This window comes from Anabrus simplex, chromosome 5, assembly GCF_040414725.1.
Source record: "Anabrus simplex isolate iqAnaSimp1 chromosome 5, ASM4041472v1, whole genome shotgun sequence".
Classification (NCBI taxonomy): Eukaryota; Metazoa; Arthropoda; class Insecta; order Orthoptera; family Tettigoniidae; genus Anabrus; species Anabrus simplex.
The window spans coordinates 393,137,683-393,161,496 of record NC_090269.1 but is presented as its reverse complement, the minus strand read 5'-3'; the positions used below and the strand labels follow the sequence as shown (position 1 = coordinate 393,161,496).

Below are 23,814 nucleotides of genomic sequence, written 5' to 3'. Positions count from 1 at the left end.
AATAAATGCAGTATTTGACCATCAATGTTAAAATTTTTTAAATGGAAATGAACCAACAAGTACTGTATCATGTCAAAATTGTAGCATAATGGTTAGCGTCATTAGATGCCCTCCTTGGCAGAATGGGTCTAATTGCTGGTACTTCCAGACATTTAAGAAGGCAGGAGGGCTTGTATGTGGTGAAAATGGTATATGCAACTGGAGGTGAACCTGAAAAGAGCTGCACATTCTCGGGATGAGGACACGAGTTTACCTATAATACAGGAACTTGAAAAAGAACACAATAGGATAAACATTATGAGAGGACAGCACGGAAGGAGAGAGCAACAGTAAAAGAGAAGGACAATCCCTCACACAATGTCATTTCATCCCAGAATATCATGTCATCAACATCCTATTGTGTGTCACATGTTTGTTCCTTGAAATTACTTGTGTTCCCATGGATGAATTTTATCACCAAACAAACATACACTGGATCTCATATCCATGCCAATGACTTCCTTATGGTGTCAAAGTTTGTTCTATAAATGATCAGTTCCTGTGCATTTTCCTTCACTCAACAGAAGGTTTTATCAAAATTTACTAAAGTTATAACATTTTTTATTCAGATTCTAAAGGACTATGTGCTTGCCTCACAGTCCAGGGATAGCAAGTCTGAATTCTACCCACAGGCACTGGGATTTAATTCACTGCAAGGTCGAGGAATTCTATATTGATCTGAGGGCCAGTTCAAGGCCTAATAAGGCTGCAAGAGAACAATGAGGAGCCATCTTACAATGAGATAGAGGTCCCAGTCTAGAAAATTGAGAATAAAGGCCAAGAGTAACTATAACGCAGACCACACATCAGCTCATGAACTGCAGGCTTTCGGGGCTATATCTCTTCCGTGCATTTGCTGTCTTTTTGTGTTAGGAAATTCAGTCCAAATAGAAACCATTTTAAGAATAGCTTCAAACAATGGTCTATAATAAATTTACACTAATATCAAAACAGCATAACTTCACCAAGCTTGAAGCTGGTGATTCTTCTGATTTATCTATAAAAAGATCAGAAAGATGGTAAGAGAGTCAAAGGGAGCTGGATAAGTGAATTTGTATAAAAGTTGATTCATTTGATAAGAAATATGTTTAAAATGTAGGCCTATATAAAAATATCAAGATCACAGGTAGGTTCGTGTATATATTTAAGTGGACCTGGCAGTCTGGCATGTAACAACACTGTACTCTTACAGGATCTGGCTGTATTGGGAATGTGAATACCTCAGTCAGTATCATACTGACCAAATCATGGATGAGATCGAGTCACAAAATACATGGGAAAAACTTTTTTCTGAACAACACCAAAAGACACAGTGCATTGTGCAAACTGTATCTCACCAGAGTGGGATTTCATAATAATGTTATTGGTTTACATCCCACTAACTACGTTTTATTGGATTTTGAAGATACTGAGGGTTCAGAATTTTGTCCTGCAGGAATTCTTACACGTGCCAGTAGTTCTACCAGCATGAATCTGACTTATGTGGGCACCTTCCAATACTATTGGATTGACGAGGATCAAAACTGTGAAGTTGGGCTCAGAAGGCCACTGTTCTACTGTCTGAGCTATTCAGCCAGCAGCAAGCAGGCCACAGCCCTACTTTTTGCTAGAATAGAGGCTGCACCTACTTCTGCTCTCTACACCTGCATCACAAAAGCTAATTTCCAATCTTGACAATGATATCATGAGATGGGACTCAACAATTGTATGAATTAAGTCATATGTGAGAAGATATTTCACCACGAAGTTTGCCAGAACAAGAATTACCACCAACCGTCTGCTTTGTAATGTAATGTGATGTAAACAGCTAAAGAACTCACTAACTCATTTCTGCAATAATGAGTGATTTATTTTGGAAATTGCCATTGGCTGCAATAAATGTCTCCCTTTCTGTGCCAACATTTGTTTGTGATAAGTGGAACACTATAAAACTGCACAGAGGGAAAACAGACTACCAGTATGGGAAGAGTAAATGAAACTGTCATAGATTTTGAAGGACAATTTCAATTTAAATTACATTATATTCAGCTATAATGGAACATGCAGTACTCTTCCATGGTGTTGAAATCTGCTGACACTGGCCGAGTTGGCTGTGCAGTTGGGAGCACGCAGCTGTGAGCTCACATCCTGGAGATAGTGGACTCCAACCCCAATGTCAGCAGCCCTGAAGATGGTTTTCCATGGTTTCCCCATTTTCACACCAGGCAAATGCTGGGGCTGTACCTTAATTAAGGTCACGGCCGCTTCCTTACCATTCCTAGGCCTTTCCTATTCCATTGTATCCATAAGACCAATCTGTGTCGGTGCAATGTTAAGCAAATAACAAAAGAAAAGAAATCTGCTGACAAAATGAAAGGAATTTCTTTTAAACATATCCTCACTACAAATATTACACTCCATTCTGATAAAAGGTGCCGGTGTACCTGTCACAGAATTTCCAGTTCCTGGTGCATTTCATACTGAGTCACATGTAAAACATTTACCGTTCATCCGAACCATAAGACGAACTTAAACAAGGGCGTTGGGAACAATGTTTAAACATTGTCTTCTAGTGATATAAATCAATACGAATGAGAGTTTGGGATTGAGACGAGGCCAGCATTTCTGCCCTTGGCAATGAAGTAAAACATTTACCGTTCAGCCGAACCATAAGACGAACGTAAACAAGGGCGTTGGGAATAATGTTTAAACATTGTCCTCTAATGATATAAATCAATACAAATGAGAGTTTGGGATTGAGACGAGGCCAGCATTTCTGCCCTTAGCAATGAATTGTCCTTGAACCAGCCCTCAGTTTCAGCTAAAAATACTTCAACTTGCTGGGAATCAAACCAGGCCCTATAGGTAAGATGTAGGTGCTTTAGCTCAGTTATTTTGACAGTTTAAGCTATCCCTGGTGAAAATGGCATGAATAAAATGTTCCAATATTCAACAACTGCCCTCAATTTTCAATAACACTGAACGACATCAAAGGATGCCATCACCAAGAATATCATGGGCATGTTACAACATGCAAGAAATCAGTCACATTACCACCTAGATGTGCCATGCAATGGAAGGAGAAACAATAAAGCACCTGCGAAAATACCTATTAAAAGTAGAAGAATTTGTTTCTTGTTCTGAATCACCTAGAATAACCCTGAATATTCACTAATTAAAAGAGTAGGATATTAAAAGATTTCATTTCCAACATATATTGTTAACACAGAATTGTTGAACATGAATTAAATTCCAGTGATTATGAATCAATCCGGAAGGATACTTACAGATGATGTACTTGCTATTTCTTCTGGCCTGACCAATTCTTCCTTGATCTTTACTTTCTGGTCCATTTCACACAGCAACTGAAGTATTTGCATCAGCTGAAGTAGTAAAACACTTCCACTGACTTTCTAATGAAACAAGGCACAGAAAATATATCACCATCATCATCATCATCATCATCATCATCATTGTTGGGGCATTAAGTTCATAGACTAATCAAGCAGGGAAGCAATCCTGTAGCTTTGCATGACTGTCAATTTCCTTATCACAGCCTCAAAACCTCCTGTCATACATGGAATCTAAATCACACAGGTACACGTCTTTTATTTTAAACATAATACATGCACTGGCTGGGACTGAACCATAGGCACATTTGTGAGAAACTATTGACAATGCTACTATATTTCCAATGCCCCTCCAAGTCTGAAGACTGATTGGATACAGGTGCCCTTATCACCATATCCTGTGCTAACCTCCTAAATGTCTTAATAAGCATTAGAGTCTACAACCACTATAATGTGTACCAATTCCCTACTTAATCCTGACTCCATACACTTCACTGTAGTAAGCTGTAAGACTCCAGGGTTTCTCAGCATGCATTCTACCGATGCTTTTTTCTTTTTACAAGCTCCTTTATTTTGCACAGACACAGATAGGTCTTATGTCAACAATAGGATGGGGAAGGACTAGGAGTGTGAAGGAAGCTGCCAAGGCCTTAATTAAGGTACAGCCTGGTGTGAAAATGGGAACCACCCACAGTAAACGTCCCCAGGGCTGCCAACAGTGGAGTTCAAACTAACTATTTCTCAAATGGAAGCTAAGAGCAGCGTGCTCGTAACCACATGGCCAACTTGCTTGATACCAATCTCTTCTTAAGGACTTTGGCTAAACTTTCTGCCCTTTCCAACATTACTTACCAGCTATTTATTTGCAACCTGAACTTCCAATCTGACGTTTGACACATTTTCGTAACAGAACATTTTGGAGGTTTCTTTTATCACTCTTTCTGTCTCAGCTCTTATCCATGTTTATTCCCATACAGGGAATGCCGCACAGTATGGTGTTCAAAACATTTTTATGAGTATCTGCATTCGAGGTGAACAATGGTTTTCTACTCTTACTTATATTACTTACTTATATGTCACTTATATTACTTACTTATATGTCATATTAAGGACTTATTTTTCAAATTTTAGTCAGTGACTAACAGCTCTAGTTCTTCCTTATGAACACTGTCCTAAGACAGTTGGTGTATTCATTTGATCAGGAGGAGGATATTGATGTCACACCCTAGTGCTCTCACCCTCAACTTTAAAAAAAAAGGAAGCAACAAAGAAATGCATGAAGTATGTATACCACATAAACAAAGGAACAGTCACTGGACTTACATACACACTAGCTTGTAATCCCATCAGTGTACCAAATGGTGGATCATAACCTTAGAATGTCTGAAGAATGAGTGTTACTGTACAAGTGGTGGTGCAAAGAGGTCTATATATAGATACCTTATCTAAGAAAATGCATGGACTAGGTCTATACTTATATAGATATCATGGAAAAGCTATATCTGCCCACCTAGTGCAGAAATGATGTGAATTTCCAAGAGGTTAGAATGGAAAAATGAATAGTGAAGTTGCTGCACATCAAAATTATATGCACTTCAGAAAGGGCACAGGAACAGACAGAAGATCACATACCACATACAGAGATTACATATTGCAGGAGCAAAAATTTACACAATTTTGTCATGCGTATCACCCAAGAATAAAAACATAGACAGTTTACACCATGTATATTAATTACATGTATAAACATATGAATTAATTCCTTCAAGAAAACAATGATTTAAACACAAAAAAATTAGTGTTACATACCCCCAGATAATAATACTTAATGTATCCATATTATTATTATTATTATTATTATTATTTTCTTTCTTCTTTATTTTGCTTCTTTGAAGTGACAAAGTTACGGCTCCTTGCCTTCTCTTACACTCAACCCCATCTTCTACAGTTATCTACAGATACATGAATGTATAATCTATCAGAGTTTCACTGTACTAACACTCTCACATGTATAATAAAATTAAAGCAGTACACCGTACTTTAACCAATATGAAATAACTCCTCAAACACATACAAAAAATAAACACATATTTCACAAGAGTCCTCGTTTCTCCAGACACCACACAAGTCGGCGATTTACCATCCTCTTACACAGGCAGTTTGTAAGACAAATCGGTCTGTAACTTCCTGCATACTTAGGATCATTGTCAGGCTTCCGGACAGGAATGACGATGCCTTCTCACCACTGAAATGGAAACTCACTCTCTATCCAGATTCGGCTGAACACACAAAGCATATATAGTAAACTATCCTCACGAAGGTGTTTCAACATGTGGTTATGGATATTGTCTGGTCCAGGAGACGGGTCCTTACAAACCACTAAGGCGCTACGGAGTTCCCACTCCATAAAGGGCACGTTATAGCCCTCTGAAGCTTGAGTTGATGACATTCTGCCTTCCGCTTCAGGGCGAGGAAATCACGATGGACAGAAATAACTAAATCTAAACCTACGGGTAGGAGTGAGATATTCTATCTCGGGAACGTTCCCTGTTGTTCGACATAATCAGATGCCTGTAGACATTCAGATTCGGAATGATACCTGGTCAGTCTCGTGGACGCATACAAGGACAAAAACAGTTACGGGAGTGCCGGGTTTGAAGTACGAGTGCGCGCAGGGCCGTTGAAGGTGATATCGAGGTGTCACAAATTCCTTCCTGCCAGGAAGGAATGAAGAATATATGTGTGTGAATTAGGCGGGTCAGATAAAAGGCCTGAAGTGTAAATTTTCATTTCAATATTAGTGTGTGTAAAATTGTTAAAATGCTAATTTTTAGCTTAAAATTTAATATGTGTAAAAAATCTGAAAAGTGCACTGGATTACCTCTTCAAGCTGGCATGAAAACCAGTAGGATGCAGTGATAAAATGGACGGGGCCGGTGCACCTCGTCCGGTTAACGGGAGGGAATCGTATTTCTTCATTATGGTAACTTGATTGTTAAACGAGCCGCTTCCCGGCTCGTTAAATTCAGATATAGGTAGACAAAGGGCCAAATTAATATGTAGATAATTATATCAAACACTCATATGATTTTTAATTATTTTGTAGAGTAGATTAGGGTTGATTTAGTTTGTTCAAGTGCTTGAAGTGTTCATGATTGTATGGGAGCACGTTTCACGTAGAGATAAATTGATATTCATTTTAAAGTGATCCGAAGGGTTTGTCTGACTTAAGGTCAGTTGTCGTAAACTTTGTAAATATTAAGGCATATTGTAAGACTATCCAGAGGTTGAGGGTACCCAGTAAATCTAAATGTTGTGGAACCGGAATGTGGTCCATTTTTTTTCTGTAAATATCAATGATTATGTGAGCCGCGAAGTTTCGCCAGTGGACAGAAATATAATAATAAGTAGAATGATCGAAGTTATAAATGAACATGGGTAATGTCCAAATGAGTGTTTAATAATAATGCACTATGAGTAATGGCACGGGCCTAGTTTGATAGAATGATTGCAAGTTAAAGTACCGGTAATAGAGATATGGAGAAAACATGTGGCGTAGAAGACTTTCATTCGGACAGTAAATTTGATTTTAACATTAATGGCTGATTTAATGTTTTTGGACTCCATAATAATAGCGATAGAGGGACTTGTAGATGATGGTCACGCTATGTTGAAGGCCCAGAAAGGTTTAGGCTCATTTTTGAATTCGTGCGAGACAAAAATCCGGCATGAGATGAAATCGAGTTGTACTGATGTTGATGAAGAAATAGATGAATCCCGAGGCCTACGTCGATATTATATGCCGATTTCGGTGTTATGAGTGACAGAAGAGTCCACGCACCGAGGATTAATTAGTGAATTAAATGTTTTGAAGAGTTCCAGTGGAATAAATTGACTTCAAATGAAGAGGAAGGAATAATTTAGCAATCACAGGAACTGAATGTAGATTCTCAGCCATGAGGTGCTATGGGATCAGAGATTTGTCTTGGGAGGACATGCTGTTCCCATAAATCAATGACAGTACGAAATGATGGTTGCAGTTTCGAATACTGTTATTGTGTCACGACCGATGGGAAATCGGATCTTGGTGGTTCATGTGGGATTTAAAATATGTGACTAAATTCTAAAGAAAATATTATAATAATAACAACAACAATAATAATAATAATCCAAGTAAATCTTGTCTTAAATTGATTGCTTAGTGCCAAACTACATCCAAATTGTAAAGGGTCACATTGAACATAATAATTGTTAACTGCAGTGTAATAAGTGAAACGAATTTATCATAATTATTTGAAGAAGAATAAAAGAAGAATGTATTACAATATTTCCTAGAATAATAATAATGGTGAAAAATGAAATGAAAATATTAAATCAATGATGATTAAATGTTATGATAATGATAATATCCACTGATAATAATAAAATAAAATATATATTTTTTATTATTTCGGATGATGATGACAGATACTAAGGAAGTAAGCCGGCGAAACAACGTAATAATGTCAAGGTGTTGTAGATAATAAGTTAAGTTTGTGATGATTAAGGTGATGGCAAATCCCTACATCTGGTCCATTAGGTTGGAGTCTCTTTGTCGTTTCCTTCAGTTAACGATAGCATATCTTGGTTAGGAACCTGGGGATGGTTTTGTATTATCTCGGATTGGTCTCATCTAAATAAAGATGGAGGTGATGACATGATACCTGTGATCATGCCCACCTGGCCAACAGGTAACTGGTCAATGACCATAAACTGTCATTGTGTTGTCACGAGGGTCGAATTGCAACCTTCGGAAATCCACGATACAACCACCCATGTGGACGGGTGGTCTACAGAGTAAAATACTTATATGTGAAATTTTCAGGAATAATTTGCCAAATTATCGGCAAATAAGGGTCAACGAATTGTGTGTGTATTCAAATTTAATTTAAATAAAATGCTCCTTTAGCATTTGCACGGAAACAGTTCCAGGTTCTTGTTCTTGTAGAATAGTAAACCCTTGGTGACAGTTTAAAATATCCGTTCCCATTCCTTTTTTTTCGCTTTGATCTGATTTAATATATTTTTGTGTGTTTTCATGATGAGCCTTAAAGTTAATGATTAGTGTCCCATTCAACCCTGTAGTACTGATTAGATGGCGCCCATATATTTAATTGTTGATTCTATATCTTCATACTTTTTTGTTGTTTATTAGTTGCGATAGATTCGGGCCATAACATCCCCTGAGATAAATGCTGGTTGGGACTCAGGGTTTGAGCCGCTACAGTATTGTAACAACAGGTGTACATTTCCAGAATGATGAAAAGGTAACAGTTTTAAGACAGTAGTTGAAAATGTCTCACAACAGGAAAAATGGCACTCATAATAGTATGGATGAAAATGTATAACGCTGTTATCTACATTACAGCTGCAGATTTACTTGAATAAAGTACCTTCATATCATGGCTGCCAGAACAAAATGTAGGCGATTACGCTGTGGGGTGAATGATTGGTACACATTCATGCCTGTTTAGGTAATTGGATTAGGAGGTATTCTATATTCTAAAAAATACGTATTAAGCTTGTTGGTTCCCTCTAATGCTGCTGACCTTTCAAATACCCAGTGAGCAAGTGTTACTTGTATTTAGTTTACTTGAATGAGAGTCAAATATTTATATTTCTGATTTCCTAGGACTCACTTGACTGAGTTTCAAACCATAGGGTAGCTTTGGAAATCACAACCACTGAGATTTTTCTTGTAATCTACAAACATGCATCATAATGAGCCATCATAATTTCAATTTTCTCATTTAACCTTGGTTAGGGATGGTGACTAACTTTCACACGACGTTTGGGAGTATGCTTGTCCTGCAGTCTGGTATCACAAGCATTAAACCTGTCAACACTTGTGTCAAAATTGTCTAGAAGTAGAGTATCATTCCAGGTTAGGTTATAGCCATCATACCTTAGGTGACCCAAATCAATGTTTTTATATTGCTACAGATGGTGAAGTTTAGCCTGTACTTGGGTACACAAAAGGAGTAGACTGAGATAATTAGGTCATGAGTTGAGATTGATGGAATAGGAATTTGGCCATGATTTACAACCTTCTGCAGATTGTTAGCTGTAGGATACATTAATATGTGAGGTGTGATTATTTGTATATAAGTTATTACTAGGATTTGAAGGAAGGATGGCCAGGTTATGGAAATACATCATGCCTACGAATTTCCGAATATGGGCTAATTCTTACTTTAGGTTCATATTAAAGCTACCTATGATTATTAATGTGCATGGATAGGCACAAGGTCGAATCAATAAGCTTAGATCTCAGTCATGTCCATTTTGCCACAAGCTTAATGGACAAATGCACGGGGAACTTTTGCAGTGCTAACAGGTACCTCAACAAACTTGAACTCAGGTCCCAGCTAAAGGAACATGCAATGACTTACAAGTCATTTCTATAATAAGGTATACTCGACCTCCTTTCCTAACATTGGATCTGTCCCAGTGGACAAGTTCATAGCAATCAATTGCTACCACAGAGGATGGGATAGTAGATGTGAGCCAACTTTCACTGATACATACGATATGTAGCTGCCCAATTCAACAGTGTATGCAGGAAGACAGAGGGCATTTATATGACAATATCGTAAGCACTGTGATCTGGAGAGAAGGGCCTGATTCAATAGAATACCTGTGGTGATGAGACAGGAAGGGTGGAAAGAATAGTGTTGAGTCCCTCACCACAGCCAGAACCAGGTAGTGGACATGGTTCTAACTGTATGGTAGAATATTCTTACAAATAAATTGAGAGCAACAATGAAAACTTGCATCATCTTCCTGGAGAAAAAGAACACTGACATAACACACATATAAACACTCATGCATTTAACGAAAGTATACAAACAATAAAGTAAGGAAAATATAAAAACAATTAAATCTGTATAAAACTATGATAAAACACATGGCAAACATAAATCATGAAATTCATCATCCTGCAGATTCCATTAGATTATTCAGTTTGGTCACTGAGTAAATATAACATAACATTTCGTCTCACTTTAAAGAAGAACCACAATGTGACCATACCATATCCGAGCTTCAGTAATGCCCAATGATCCCTAACTGCATTTAATACTCCCTTACAAGTTTCTGTAAGTGATTCTGTCATCAGCTATTTGATACCCTTGAGTAAACTCTTTGTTTACCAATCACGTACTTCATAAACCTCACCACTCCAGCTGTTCACTCCTAGCTATCAATTCATATGTTGACTGATGAGGCATTCTACATATACAGCAGTGATCAATATTGTTCAGTGTATGATCAATATTGAAATGAGATTTAACACATTGAACACAGTACTCAAGCATAATTTGGGTTTGGTTTTCTTAACTAATAAATCATCACAAGCTGGAAATATATCCATGTCTTCTGGTAAACATGAAGGACAGTGTTACGGTTATTATACTGCTGCTAGATGGGACAACTGAACCTTGCCAAATAGAATGCTTGTTCTGAGCATGTGTTCCATACACTTTGTCTTACCTCTCATTTCTACAATGACATCATAGTGTTTTGATTCTCTGAGCAGGTACGTGATAGACACACTGATAAATAGAACATAATGCAAGACCTACAAATGTGGGCAAACTATGTTCAGAAAAGTAATTAAAAGTGCCTTAAAACTATCAAGGAAATAGTTGAAATGCTATTGCAAAAGCTGCAACACCCCCCCCTCTGTTTACCTAAATATTTCTTCTTTATCAGAGGCACTCAACAGTATCTTGACATTTCATTGATATTTCATTCCAGCAAAGTGAAAACATATGCCTTGAACGGTTACCTACGATGGCTGCTCATGCATGCTGTATGGGATACTTTCCACTCTCCACTATCTCATGTTTACATTATTGAGTCATGACAGGTTGACGAATGTCTTTCAAAATATGTATATTTCTGTCAAATATATTTATGCATGAATTAGTTGTTTTCATTCATACAAAGCTTCCCATAGTACTTTTAGATCCATAGGTTTGGACACAGACTTGGCTGAGTCTTAATTTTCTTGAAAGTCAGTACCTGACATGAGGATAAAGCTTCATCTACAGTACATAGCTTCTCATGCATTACAAAATATTTTAGTACCAAGCGTTGAAGCTACCTATAGGAGCGCTAATACGTTGGCCGTGAAGAAAAATTACATGGGAAATGAAAAGCATGAAGGTCATTTTAACCCTTACCTTGGGATTGTTCCTGCCATCTAGTAGGTACCTCTGTTAGTCGCTAGACAGTATCGGAACAACCACTAGATCTCATAAATGTCAAATTTCTCCAACAGTCTACCATACAGCACAACTGTTACAGCAGTCCACCAGAGTGAAAAGGTTAAATGGAACTGTAGAAAAGGATTATCTTTACCAATCACCTTTCTTTATGTTAGATACCATATTAATGCTAATATTAAATAAGAATATGCAGAAAAGAATACATAGGCCTATATGATTTGAAACAAATGTAAAAAGTTCAAAATGAGAAAAATATATTGGTCTCCTTTCATATGGCAGTTTGAATAACAATAGAACCAACTGAAGTTAGGGCTGAGATATATAACTATAGTTTTGGATTTTTAAAAAATTATTTACTTACTTCAGTAAGGGTTGATGTTTTAAAGACTTGAAATATGGCTAAAATATGCCAGAGTTCAGTGTATTGAATACATCTGTCACTTTGAAATACACATCCTGTTTGCCATCCTGTGTCTCAGCCACTACTTTAGAAGACAATTTCTCTGGCTGTTTTACTCGACTTCATCCAGCAAATCACCTTAATAATCAATTTGGAATTCCAGTTCTTCTTTTAGTTCTTCCTGATCAGACGAGATGACAATCTTAAATTCAGTGAAATCACAGGTGAGTGAGATGAGAGACTTTAGTGGTAGGTTGGCTGTACTGGTAACACTGGGTGCCTGCTGCAGCCATACCACAAAAGTTCTGAGGATAACTCTGAAAGCAGCTATTCTGCTTTTTTTTTTTTTTTTGGCTTCATTATATATATATGAGTTAAGAGACTTACAAATCTAGGCAATGTACAACTCATATCCTCATATGCATGGGCTAAATACGAGATTGGATCTGCAGGATAAGCAGAGATAACGCACTACGCCTTGCCATGATGACATGCTTATTATGTTGTATCTAGTACATTTAGTCCTATATACATTTTAGTACATGATGATGCTGATAAGGATGCTGATGCTCTCTATTATAGTACAGTACTATACACCTCCTGGCATACGATGTCAGCATTCAGGCAGCCTAAATTGTGCTCACTTAAAATTCCTGCACATGGTAAATGAGGGAGAAGTTAAAGACACCACAATTCCTTAGTGAAGCAAACCATACAGAAATACGTATCAATCAATCAATCAATCAATCAATCAATCAATACTGATCTACATTTACGGCAGTCGCCCAGGTGGCAGATTCCCTATCTGTTGTTTTCCTAGCATTTTCCTAAATGATTTCAAAGAAATTGGAAATTTATTAAACGTCTCCCTTGGTAAGTTATTCCAATCCCTAACCCCCTTCCTATAAATGAATATTTGCCCCAGTTTGTCCTCTTGAACTCCGACTTTATCTTCATATTGTGATCTTTCCTACTTTTATAAACGCCATTCAAACTTATTTGTTTACTAATGTCATTCCACGCCATCTCTCCGCTGACGGCTCGGAACATACCACTTACAGGTTATAAACTTCATTTTCTTTGTCCGTATTGAAGATCTACTTGTGATACAATTCCTTTAGTTTTGCCAATTGCCACCTTTTCAATACATACAATACATACAATATTGAAAAGGTGGCAATTGACAAAACTAAAGGAATTGTCTCACGTACCACTTAGTTGAGCAGCTCTTCTTCTTTCTTTCAATTCTTCCAAGCCCAAACTTTGCAACATTTTTGTTACGCTACTCTTTTGTCGGAAATCGCCCAGAATAAATCGAGCTGCTTTTCTTTGGATTTTTTCCTATTCTTGAATCAGGTAATCCTGGTGAGGGTGCCATACATTGGAACCATACTCTAGTTGGGGTCTCACCAGAGACTTATATGCCCTCTCCTTTACATCCTTACTACAACCGCCAAACACCCTCTTAACCATGTGCGGAGATCTGTACCCTTTATTTACAATCCCATTTATGTGATTACCTCAATGAAGGTCTTTCCTTATATTAACACTGAGATACTTACAATGATCCCCAACAGGAACTTTCACCCCATCAACGCAGTAATTAAAACTGAGAGGACTTTTTCTATTTGTGAAACTCACAACCTGACTTTTAACCACGTTTATCAACATACCATTGCCTGCTGTCCATCTCACAACATTATCAAGGTCACGTTGCAGTTGCTCAGAATCTTGTAAATTATTTATTACTCTATACAGAATAACATCATCTGCAAAAAGCCTTACCTCCAATTCCACACTTTTACCTATATCATTTATATATATAAGAAAACATAAAGGTCCGATAATACTGCCTTGAGGAATTCCCCTCTTAATTATTACAGGGTCAGATAAAGCGTCACCTACTCTAATTCTCTGAGATCTATTTTCTAGAAATATAGCAACCCATTCAGTCACTATTTTGTCTAGTCCAACTGCACTCATTTTTGCCAGTAGTCTCCCATGATCCACCCTATCAAATGCTTTAGACAGGTCAATTGCAATACAGTCCATTTGACCTCTAGAATCCATGATATCTGCTATACCTTGCTGGAATCCTACAAGTTGAGCTTCAGTGGAATAACCTTTCCTAAAACCGAACTGCCTTCTATCGTACCAGTTATTAATTTCACAAACATTTCTAATATAATACGAAAGAATGCCTTCCCAAAGCTTACATATAACGCATGTCAAACTTACTGGCCTGTAATTTTCAGCTTTATGTCTATCACCCTTTCCTTTATACACAGGGGCTACAATAGCAACTCTCCATTCATCTGGTATAGCTCCTCCGACCAAACAATAATCAAATTAGTACCTCAGATATGGTACTTTATCCCAACCCAATGTCTTTAGTATATCCCCAGAAATCTGATCAATTCCAGCCGCTTTTCTAGTTTTCAACTTTTGTAAGTTATTGTAAATGTCATTGTTATCATACGTAAATTTCAGTACTTCATTGGCCTCAGTCTCCTCCTCTATCTCGACATTTTCCTTGTAACCAACAATCTTGACATACTGCTGACTGAATACTTCTGCCTTTTGAAGATCCCCACATGCACACTCCACTTGTTCATTAATTATTCCTGGAATGTCCTTTTTGGAACCTGTTTCTGCCTTAAAATACCTATACATACACTTCCATTTTTCACTAAAATTTGTATGACTGCCAATTATGCTTGCCATCATGTTATCCTTAGTTGCCTTCTTTGCAAGATTCAATTTTCTAGTAAGTTCCTTCGATTTCTCCTTACTTCCACAGCCATTTCTAACTATTTCTTTCCAGTCTGCACCTCCTACTTTTCTCTTTATTTCTCTATTATAATAAGGTGGATCTTCACCATTCCTTACCTCCCTTAAAGGTACAAACCTGATTTTGCATTCCTCAACAATTTCTTTAAACCCATCCCAGAGTCTGTTTACATTTTTATTTACCGTCTTCTACCGATCATAGTTACTTTTTAGAAACTGCCTCATGCCAGCTTTATCAGGCATATGGTACTGCCTAATAGTCCTACTTTTAAGACCTTCCTTTCTATCACATTTATTTTTGACTACGACAAAAACAGCTTCATGATCACTAATACCATCTATTATTTCAGTTTCCCTATAGAGCTCATCTGGTTTTATCAGCACCACATCCAGGATATTTTTCCCTCTGGTTAGATCCATGACTTTCTGAATCAGCTGTCCTTCCCATATTACCGGTAACTTATTTGCCATTTGTTGGTCATGCTTCCTGTTGTTCGCATTTCCTTCCCAATTGACGTCTGGCAAAATCAGATCTCCCGCTACAACCACATTTCTTTCCATGTCGTTTCCCACATAGCCGACTATCCTATCAAATAATTCCGAATCCGCGTTAGGCCGCGTGCACACCGAGCGCGCTTCGCATAGTGTGTCGCGTGTAGCGTGAAATGCTATGTATAGCGCAAGGCGTGCTTGCTGTTCACACCGAAAACTCTACGCCGTGCTCTCAGCTTAGTTTGGCGCAAGGCGTTTTAGGGTCGTCACAAACTAATGCTGTTATCCAAGTACACTAGAAGCAGTTTACTGATGGATAACAGTTACTTAAAATTAAAAATTAGAAAGAAGAATCGAAAGTGGATTCATGAATTTAATGAAGAACGAATTACTTTCGGAAAATTCCATCGTTTGTACAGAGATTTATGATTACTTAAGAATGACAAAAAATACCTTTGACCTTCCAAACCCTACAACTGAAATGTGGCGACAAGTAGCAGAGAAGTATTGGGAGAGATTCAATATTCCCAATTGTCGAGGAGCACCGTGCAGCAAACACGTGGAAATTAAATTTCCGGCTAAATCACGCTCTTTATATAATAATTATAAATAGTATTTTACAATACTGTTACAATTAGCATAGGCCTACACAATTTATCATCGTAACAAAAGTGAAGTAAATGTGTGACAAATATTATATTTACTTCCAAACCCACTCCTAGCCTGCAGAGTGATATTCTTCATGTTACCACCCTCCATTTGCAAAATTATAGATTCTATGCACTTTGTCACAAAGTGTCCGGCTACATGGGTAAATGGTTACCGTACTGGCCTTTGGTCACAGGAGTCCCGGGTTCGATTCCCGGCGGAGTCGGGAATTGTAATCATAATTAGTAAATTCCATTGGCACAGGGGCTGGGTGTATGTGTGTATTCATAATCATTTCATCCTCACCACGACGCAGGTCACCTACAGGTGTCAATTCAAAAGACCTGCACCTGGCAAGTCAAACTTCTCCTCGGACACTTCCGACACTAAAATCCATACGCAATTTCATCCTGTCACAACGTTAAGCCCAGTAAAGTGTGACAGTAGAAGTAATATTACTGTATATGTTTACTGTAGGAATGCGATAAAACTGTTGTAGATACGAAAGTCCACTTATTTTGCAAAACAGTTCCATTTTTGTAGTTTTTGTGTCTTGGATTCCATATTTCTTCTCTTTGAAACACTGCATGAATGATTTCTTCTTCCATAACTTCAGAACAAGCTAGGTAACGCTAAGCAATTAACCAACACTGCGCGTTGTCCGGCGCTTCGCTTAGCTGTAAGACAGGCGTTCAGCGCAGCAGAGCGCGGGCGGTGTGAACACTTGGATTACGAACAAAGCACTGGTTATGACTCGACGTTAGCCCCTGACGGGACGTACTCGGGCTCCACCTGAATACCACGGCCGAACCCTTACGGAGCAGGCCGAAGATTTCCGAACAGCGCACAGGCTTTGAATTGACAATGCAAAAGAACGAACTGTAGGAGATCTGCAGAACGAACGAACGAACGAACGAACTGAACTGAACTATAGTAGTGTAGTGTTTATTAGGTACACTACGAATTCATACGAAGAGAACCGGGCAGTGACGATTTCGTGTTGACAGCGGGAAAGTGTGTTTGTTGACAGCGGGAAAGTGTGTTTTTTGTACGAGTGGTTTGAGTGTATATTTTCGAATATCTACTTGTGCATAGTGTTCGCTACTGTACCTGTGTGATTAGTGTATTTCGTTTGGTGTGCCCAGCTATAGTGTGTATTTAGTTACGTGCCGCGTGTGTAGTTTTTATTCAGTTAGGTAGGCCTACTTACATAGCGTTATAATGAGCAACGTTAAGCAATACTCGTGTTCTGAATGTGGTAAAAGCTATGAGTATAATAAAAATCTTAGGAAACATGTTTCTAAAGCCCATCCAGAGAAACTAGATGAAATTGCGCCTTGTTTAAAGGGCGAGACATCTCTTCCGCACCAGTGTAAATTTTGTGATAAACAATTCACACACAGTTATAATTTAAAACGCCACGAGCGTCAGTGCCACACAAACTTAATTGGAGGACCTGAGACAGAGGATAAACAATTTCCTTCTTTCTCAAGCTTCCTAGATTGGAAACAGCACATTGAAAGCCAAACATGTTCACAGTATGTAAAGAAAAGGGGTTCTTACACTGCAACAGATAACACAAAGAGACATTACTATGTGTGTCATCGATCAGGCTTTTTTGTGTCTGAAAGTAAAGGCATCAGGCACCTGAAGCTTCAGGGAAGCAACAAAGTTGATGAGATCTGTCCAGCAAGTATTCGACTAATTGAACATGAAAATGGAATGTGTGAAGTAAAATATGTTCCCACTCACAGAGGTCATCAAAATGATCTAAGCCATCTTGCCCTCACAGATGTAGAGAGGAAAACATTAGCAACAGATATTGCCAACCAGATTCCCTTTCAAGCTATTCTGGACAAAATTCGTGAATCTGTAACAGACCCAAAGCTTGAAAGAATTCATTTAATCACAAAACAGGATTTGTATAATATTGAGCGTAGTTTTAACTTGAGCTCTAAATCTGTCAGACATCAGGAGGATGGTACAAGTGTTGAGGCCTGGGTCAATGAAGTAAATTCAGGTGACAGTCCCTGTGTATTATTCTATAAACCTCAGGGGACCACCAGTGAAAAGCATCCAAACCTCAGAAGTGATGACTTTGTTTTAATTATTATGAACAGTGCTCAGAGTGAAATATTAAAGAAATATGGTAGTGACTGTATATGCACTGATGGAACACATGGGCTTAATAGCTACGGGTTTGAGTTAATAACGCTTTTAGTTCTGGATGACTTGAGACAGGGCTTTCCTTGTGCATTTCTGATTTCCAATAGAAGTGACCAGGAAATATTGTCTCTATTTTTCACCTACATTAAGAATGAGGTTGGTTGTGTATCCCCAAAGGTCTTCATGTCCGATTTGGCAGAAGCCTTCTACAATGCTTGGAATGCAGTCATGGGACCTGCAACCATGAGATTATTCTGCTCATGGCATGTTGACAGAGCATGGAGGAAGAATATTCAGACCAAAGTAAATGGGAGGGAAAAACAAGGAAATGTTTATAAAATTCTGCGAACAATAATGCAAGAGACAGATTCAGTTGCTTTTGAAAGAATGCTTCCTGCCGTAATGAGTAATTTAACAGATGATCCTGACACCCACGAGTTTGCTGTATACTTCCAAAATAACTACACAAGAAATGTAAGATCCTGGGCGTATTGTTACCGCCTTAATAGTGGACTTAATACAAATATGCACATTGAGAGGATGCATGGTGCAATTAAGTACATATACTTGCATGGGAAAAGCGTGAAGAGATTAGATAAGGCGATATATGCATTAATGTGCTTTGTGAGAGACAAGCTCTTTGATAGGTTAATTGTGCTGAATAAGGGAAAACTGACAAGTAAGATGAAGGACATAAGACGGAGACATAAATGTAGCCTTGAGGTCAACAAAGACTTGATAATGAAAGAAGATACTCATTGGACAGTACCATCATCTTCAGATATTATGCAGGTGTATGTTGTTCAAGAAAATGATATTTCCTGCAACTGCAGTTTAGTATGCGATGACTGCAACACATGCATTCACCAGTATGCATGTACGTGTATAGACTCCAGTGTGAAATGGAATATGTGTAAACACATTCATTCCATTTGCCAACTGAAAAAGACCCAGGCAAATCAACAAGCAAGAGAAGATGACAGCACTGAACATCCAGTTCTGAATGTTGAAAGAGAAATTGTTGTTGACGAGGAAGCAGAAATACTGGCTCAAGTAAGCAGGAAAAGACCACCTGAAGAATATCTGCAAAATGAGAAAGATAAATCAAAGCAGAGGCTCATGGCTGTAGTGGATGGAATTTCAACCCCTCATGAAATGGAGGTCTTGAAACGGCACACAGTATCTTTGGAAGCAACAATTAATGCAGTACGCACTCAGGAGAGGCATGCACCCTTCCCCCAAGAGACTGATTCTCAGAAGAGAAATATTGTGCCACAGAGGAGATTGTTTTCAACAAAAAAGAAGAGATCACCACCACAACAAACGCTGACTAAACCCGAAGATACAGAAGTTGAAAGCATTACCATTTCACTCCTTCAACAAAATTAGGTTTGGGAGTGAATGGGCTGGTCATGTACATACAACCATTAATAGTGATAAAGAGTGTGTTTATTTTGTGACAAGAGAAGCTTCTAAATAGAGTTTCATAATAATTTTTACATATACTCTTATTTGGTGCTTTCACTTTTATGTGTATTTCCTTTGTTTGATTTACATGTTAACAATAAAGTAAAGTGAAGCAAGCTATCAGGATTATATCTCATAGGACTATCCTGCTGTAAAAAAAGGTAAGCATCGAATACAATTTTTTTTTCAGAAATCTAAAATAATAATAGGAGGTGGAAGGCTGTGTTAATTGCATGCTATAGACCTATATTTGTGTATAATATAAGGGGGTGTACTTAATTCAGAGAGGCTAACAGACTGAATGCTGAAAGGCATAACTGTCTATGATGGTGTAATGTATGTTATTTTAATGAACATCAGTTTTTATTATATTGGTAAGGCGAGTAGTTATATGCTTGTTTACCCAGTTTGCAACTGAGTAATTATGATATGAAATGAAATGTGAATAGTATAACTAATAACACGGCTTTCTTAATTTACAGGTCAAGGCAGTAAAGTGTTTGGAAGATGTTGTACTGGCGGATACTTTTAAAAATTTGAGAGAAAGACAAATAAAATTATGTGTTGTCCTGTTGCCATAGCTGTTCAGATCTATTAGGTAAGGTATATTTGTACTGTATTTGTGTAAATGGAAGTATGAATCCCGAATACCTGTTACTGTTACAAAAACTCTAATTTTGTACCAATGCATAATTTTTTTTCATTTTAGGTTGAAACTTTCCCTAAGATTTTAGAGGTCTTAGGCATCCTGCAGGAGATGTAATGCTTCAGAAAAGTTACCATTCCATTCTGCTGTTGAGTACAGAAAGTCAAACTCTTCTGGTTTTGAAGAAAGGTGAAATAACCCAATTTTGAACATTTCAATTATTAGTAATCCCACCAAAAATGTTTGGCAAATGTGTCCCACACTGGAAAGGTAATTATGAACCCGATGGTCAATTTTCAAGTTTCCTAGCAGTGGCATCAGTTCAAAATTTGTATGGCTAAGAATGTATCCCAAGGGAAAAGAGCTGGAGTTTGTGGAAGGAATTTTGAATCCTCACTTGTGTTGAATGTGGAACTTATAAAGACAGTGATGGCTTGCAGTAGACTTATCCTCAAAATGGAGCTGTATTGCTTCCTGGTGCAGTCCCAACTTTGTTTCCAAACAGTTTGCAGTATTTGTAAATATCTATTCTGCTTACCAGCCAAGATTCTGAGCTCATTGAGAAAATTTATTTCTGGAATAAGAAATGGAAGAACGCCACTGACAGCAAGAAGACATAATTGGGAACTTTGAATTGCTTTCACTAAAGTTTGAATTGAGACTATTTAGTGAGCCAGAAATATGGTACTTTGGCAAATGTGGTTGTGTGTTATCAGTTGGACAGTGGTAAGTTTCCTACTGTTGAAGTATGTATTACTGTGAATATCGATTTAACTGTGGAATTGTACAGTGATGGCTGTATTATGCTTGTTGAAGATCTCTCTGATATTATGGGTAGCATTGGATAAGGCAAGTGGTCACAATTTGAAAATCTGGTATTGAAATATGAAAACAGGCAATGTCAGGCCCCTTGCAAATATTCAAGGATTTCATTAACAATAGTGATATATAATGGAAGATATACATGACCAAGGGGCTATGATCAGAAAATGTGATGTCGTCATTGACAAATTTCATCGTTTGCTTCTGTCAGAAAATGATAAGAGTATTCAGTTCACATAATGATGTGTACATTTTTTTAATTTATGCAGCCAGCTTGTTACTATCGTACATTAAGAGCAAATTCATTTCTGACACTACCACACCCCAGAACATGTGAGCAATGATTTTCTTGAATGTTATTTGTTTAGAATCCCAATCAAAACTTCGGTTTGCTAAAGTCTGCCATTACTAAACTAAATACAAGTGGAAAACATGTGGCTTCTCTTGTCACAAATAAACACACTCATTCTCACATTGCAGCTGTGATGCATAGTATACAGGCTATTTATTCCCAACACTAATGTTGCTGAAGGAATAAAATTGTAATGGCTAAATGGGCTTAGTCAGTGTTTGTTGTGGGGGGTGATTGTTCTTTTTTTGTTGAAAACAATGTCTTCTGTGGTACAATATTCCTCTTCTTAGAAGCATTCTCTTTGGGTTGTATTGTTTCCAAAGATGCTATGTGCAGTTCCAAGACCTCCATTTTTTGTGGTGTTTAAATTCCATCCACTAATATATATATATATATTTTTTTTTTTTTTTTGCAGATATTCCTCAGGTGGTCTTTTCTTCCTTACTTGGGCCAGTTTTTCTGCTTTTTCATCACCAAGTTCTTTTTCAACATTTACAACTGGGTGTTCAGTGCTGTCATCTTCTCTTGCTTGTTGATTTGCCTGGGTCTGTTTCAGTTGGCAGATGGAATGAATGTGTTTACACATATTCCATTTCACACTGGAGTCTATACACGTACATGCATACTGGTGAATGCATGTGTTGCAGTCATCGCATACTAAACTGCAGTTGCAGGAAATATCATTTTCTTGAACAACATACACCTGCATAATATCTGAAGATGATGGTACTGTCCAATGAATATCTTCTTTCATTATCAAGTCTTTGTTGACCTCAAGGCTACATTTGTCTCCGTCTTATGTCCTTCATCTTACTTGTCAGTTTTCCCTTATTCAGCACAATTAACCTATCAAAGAGCTTGTCTCTCACAAAGCACATTAATGCATATATCGCCTTATCTAATCTCTTCACGCTTTTCCCATGCAAGTATATGTACTTAATTGCACCATGCATCCTCTCAATGTGCATATTTGTATTAAGTCCACTATTAAGGCGGTAACAATACGCCCAGGATCTTACATTTCTTGTGTAGTTATTTTGGAAGTATACAGCAAACTCGTGGGTGTCAGGATCATCTGTTAAATTACTCATTACGGCAGGAAGCATTCTTTCAAAAGCAACTGAATCTGTCTCTTGCATTATTGTTCGCAGAATTTTATAAACATTTCCTTGTTTTTCCCTCCCATTTACTTTGGTCTGAATATTCTTCCTCCATGCTCTGTCAACATGCCATGAGCAGAATAATCTCATGGTTGCAGGTCCCATGACTGCATTCCAAGCATTGTAGAAGGCTTCTGCCAAATCGGACATGAAGACCTTTGGGGATACACAACCAACCTCATTCTTAATGTAGGTGAAAAATAGAGACAATATTTCCTGGTCACTTCTATTGGAAATCAGAAATGCACAAGGAAAGCCCTGTCTCAAGTCATCCAGAACTAAAAGCGTTATTAACTCAAACCCGTAGCTATTAAGCCCATGTGTTCCATCAGTGCATATACAGTCACTACCATATTTCTTTAATATTTCACTCTGAGCACTGTTCATAATAATTAAAACAAAGTCATCACTTCTGAGGTTTGGATGCTTTTCACTGGTGGTCCCCTGAGGTTTATAGAATAATACACAGGGACTGTCACCTGAATTTACTTCATTGACCCAGGCCTCAACACTTGTACCATCCTCCTGATGTCTGACATATTTAGAACTCAAGTTAAAACTACCCTCAATATTATACAAATACTGTTTTGTGATTAAATGAATTCTTTCAAGCTTTGAGTCTGTTACAGATTCACGAATTTTGTCCAGAATAGCTTGAAAGGGAATCTGGTTGGCAATATCTGTTGCTAATGTTTTCCTCTCTACATCTTTGAGGGCAAGATGGCTTAGATCATTTTGATGACCTCTGTGAGTGGGAACATATTTTACTTCACACATTCCATTTTCATGTTCAATTAGTCGAATACTTGCTGGACAGATCTCATCAACTTTGTTGCTTCCCTGAAGCTTCAGGTGCCTGATGCCTTTACTTTCAGACACAAAAAAGCCTGATCGATGACACACATAGTAATGTCTCTTTGTGTTATCTGTTGCAGTGTAAGAACCCCTTTTCTTTACATACTGTGAACATGTTTGTCTTTCAATGTGCTGTTTCCAATCTAGGAAGCTTGAGAAAGAAGGAAATTGTTTATCCTCTGTCTCAGGTCCTCCATTTGAGTTTGTGTGGCACTGACGCTCGTGGCGTTTTAAATTATAACTGTGTGTGAATTGTTTATCACAAAATTTACACTGGTGCGGAAGAGATGTCTTGTCCTTTAAACAAGGTGCAATTTCATCTAGTTTCTCTGGATGGGCTTTAGAAACATGTTTCCTAAGATTTTTATTATACTCATC

The 23,814-nt window shown here is 37.8% G+C and overlaps 2 protein-coding genes and 1 long non-coding RNA gene across 4 annotated transcripts in view; 1 reads left to right on the top strand and 2 right to left on the bottom strand.

The window, feature by feature from the left end:
* The window catches only part of LOC136874987 (uncharacterized), a 106,376-nt gene that overhangs the window by 54,639 nt on the left and 27,923 nt on the right, over positions 1-23,814 (bottom strand). For both annotated transcript variants that reach the window (XR_011018322.1, XR_011018323.1), the window contains exon 2: positions 3,306-3,431. This is a non-coding gene — a long non-coding RNA (uncharacterized lncRNA). The remainder of the gene's footprint in view (positions 1-3,305; positions 3,432-23,814) is intronic.
* On the top strand, positions 17,574-19,523 carry LOC137500948 (uncharacterized; the record flags this gene model as incomplete). Its single annotated transcript, XM_068227705.1, has 2 exons — positions 17,574-18,813; positions 18,916-19,523. Coding segments are annotated over 2 exons (1,848 nt in total), but the record flags the coding sequence as incomplete, so codon positions are not given.
* On the bottom strand, positions 20,341-23,475 carry LOC137500947 (uncharacterized; the record flags this gene model as incomplete). Its single annotated transcript, XM_068227704.1, has 3 exons — positions 20,341-20,349; positions 21,867-22,135; positions 22,236-23,475. Coding segments are annotated over 3 exons (1,518 nt in total), but the record flags the coding sequence as incomplete, so codon positions are not given.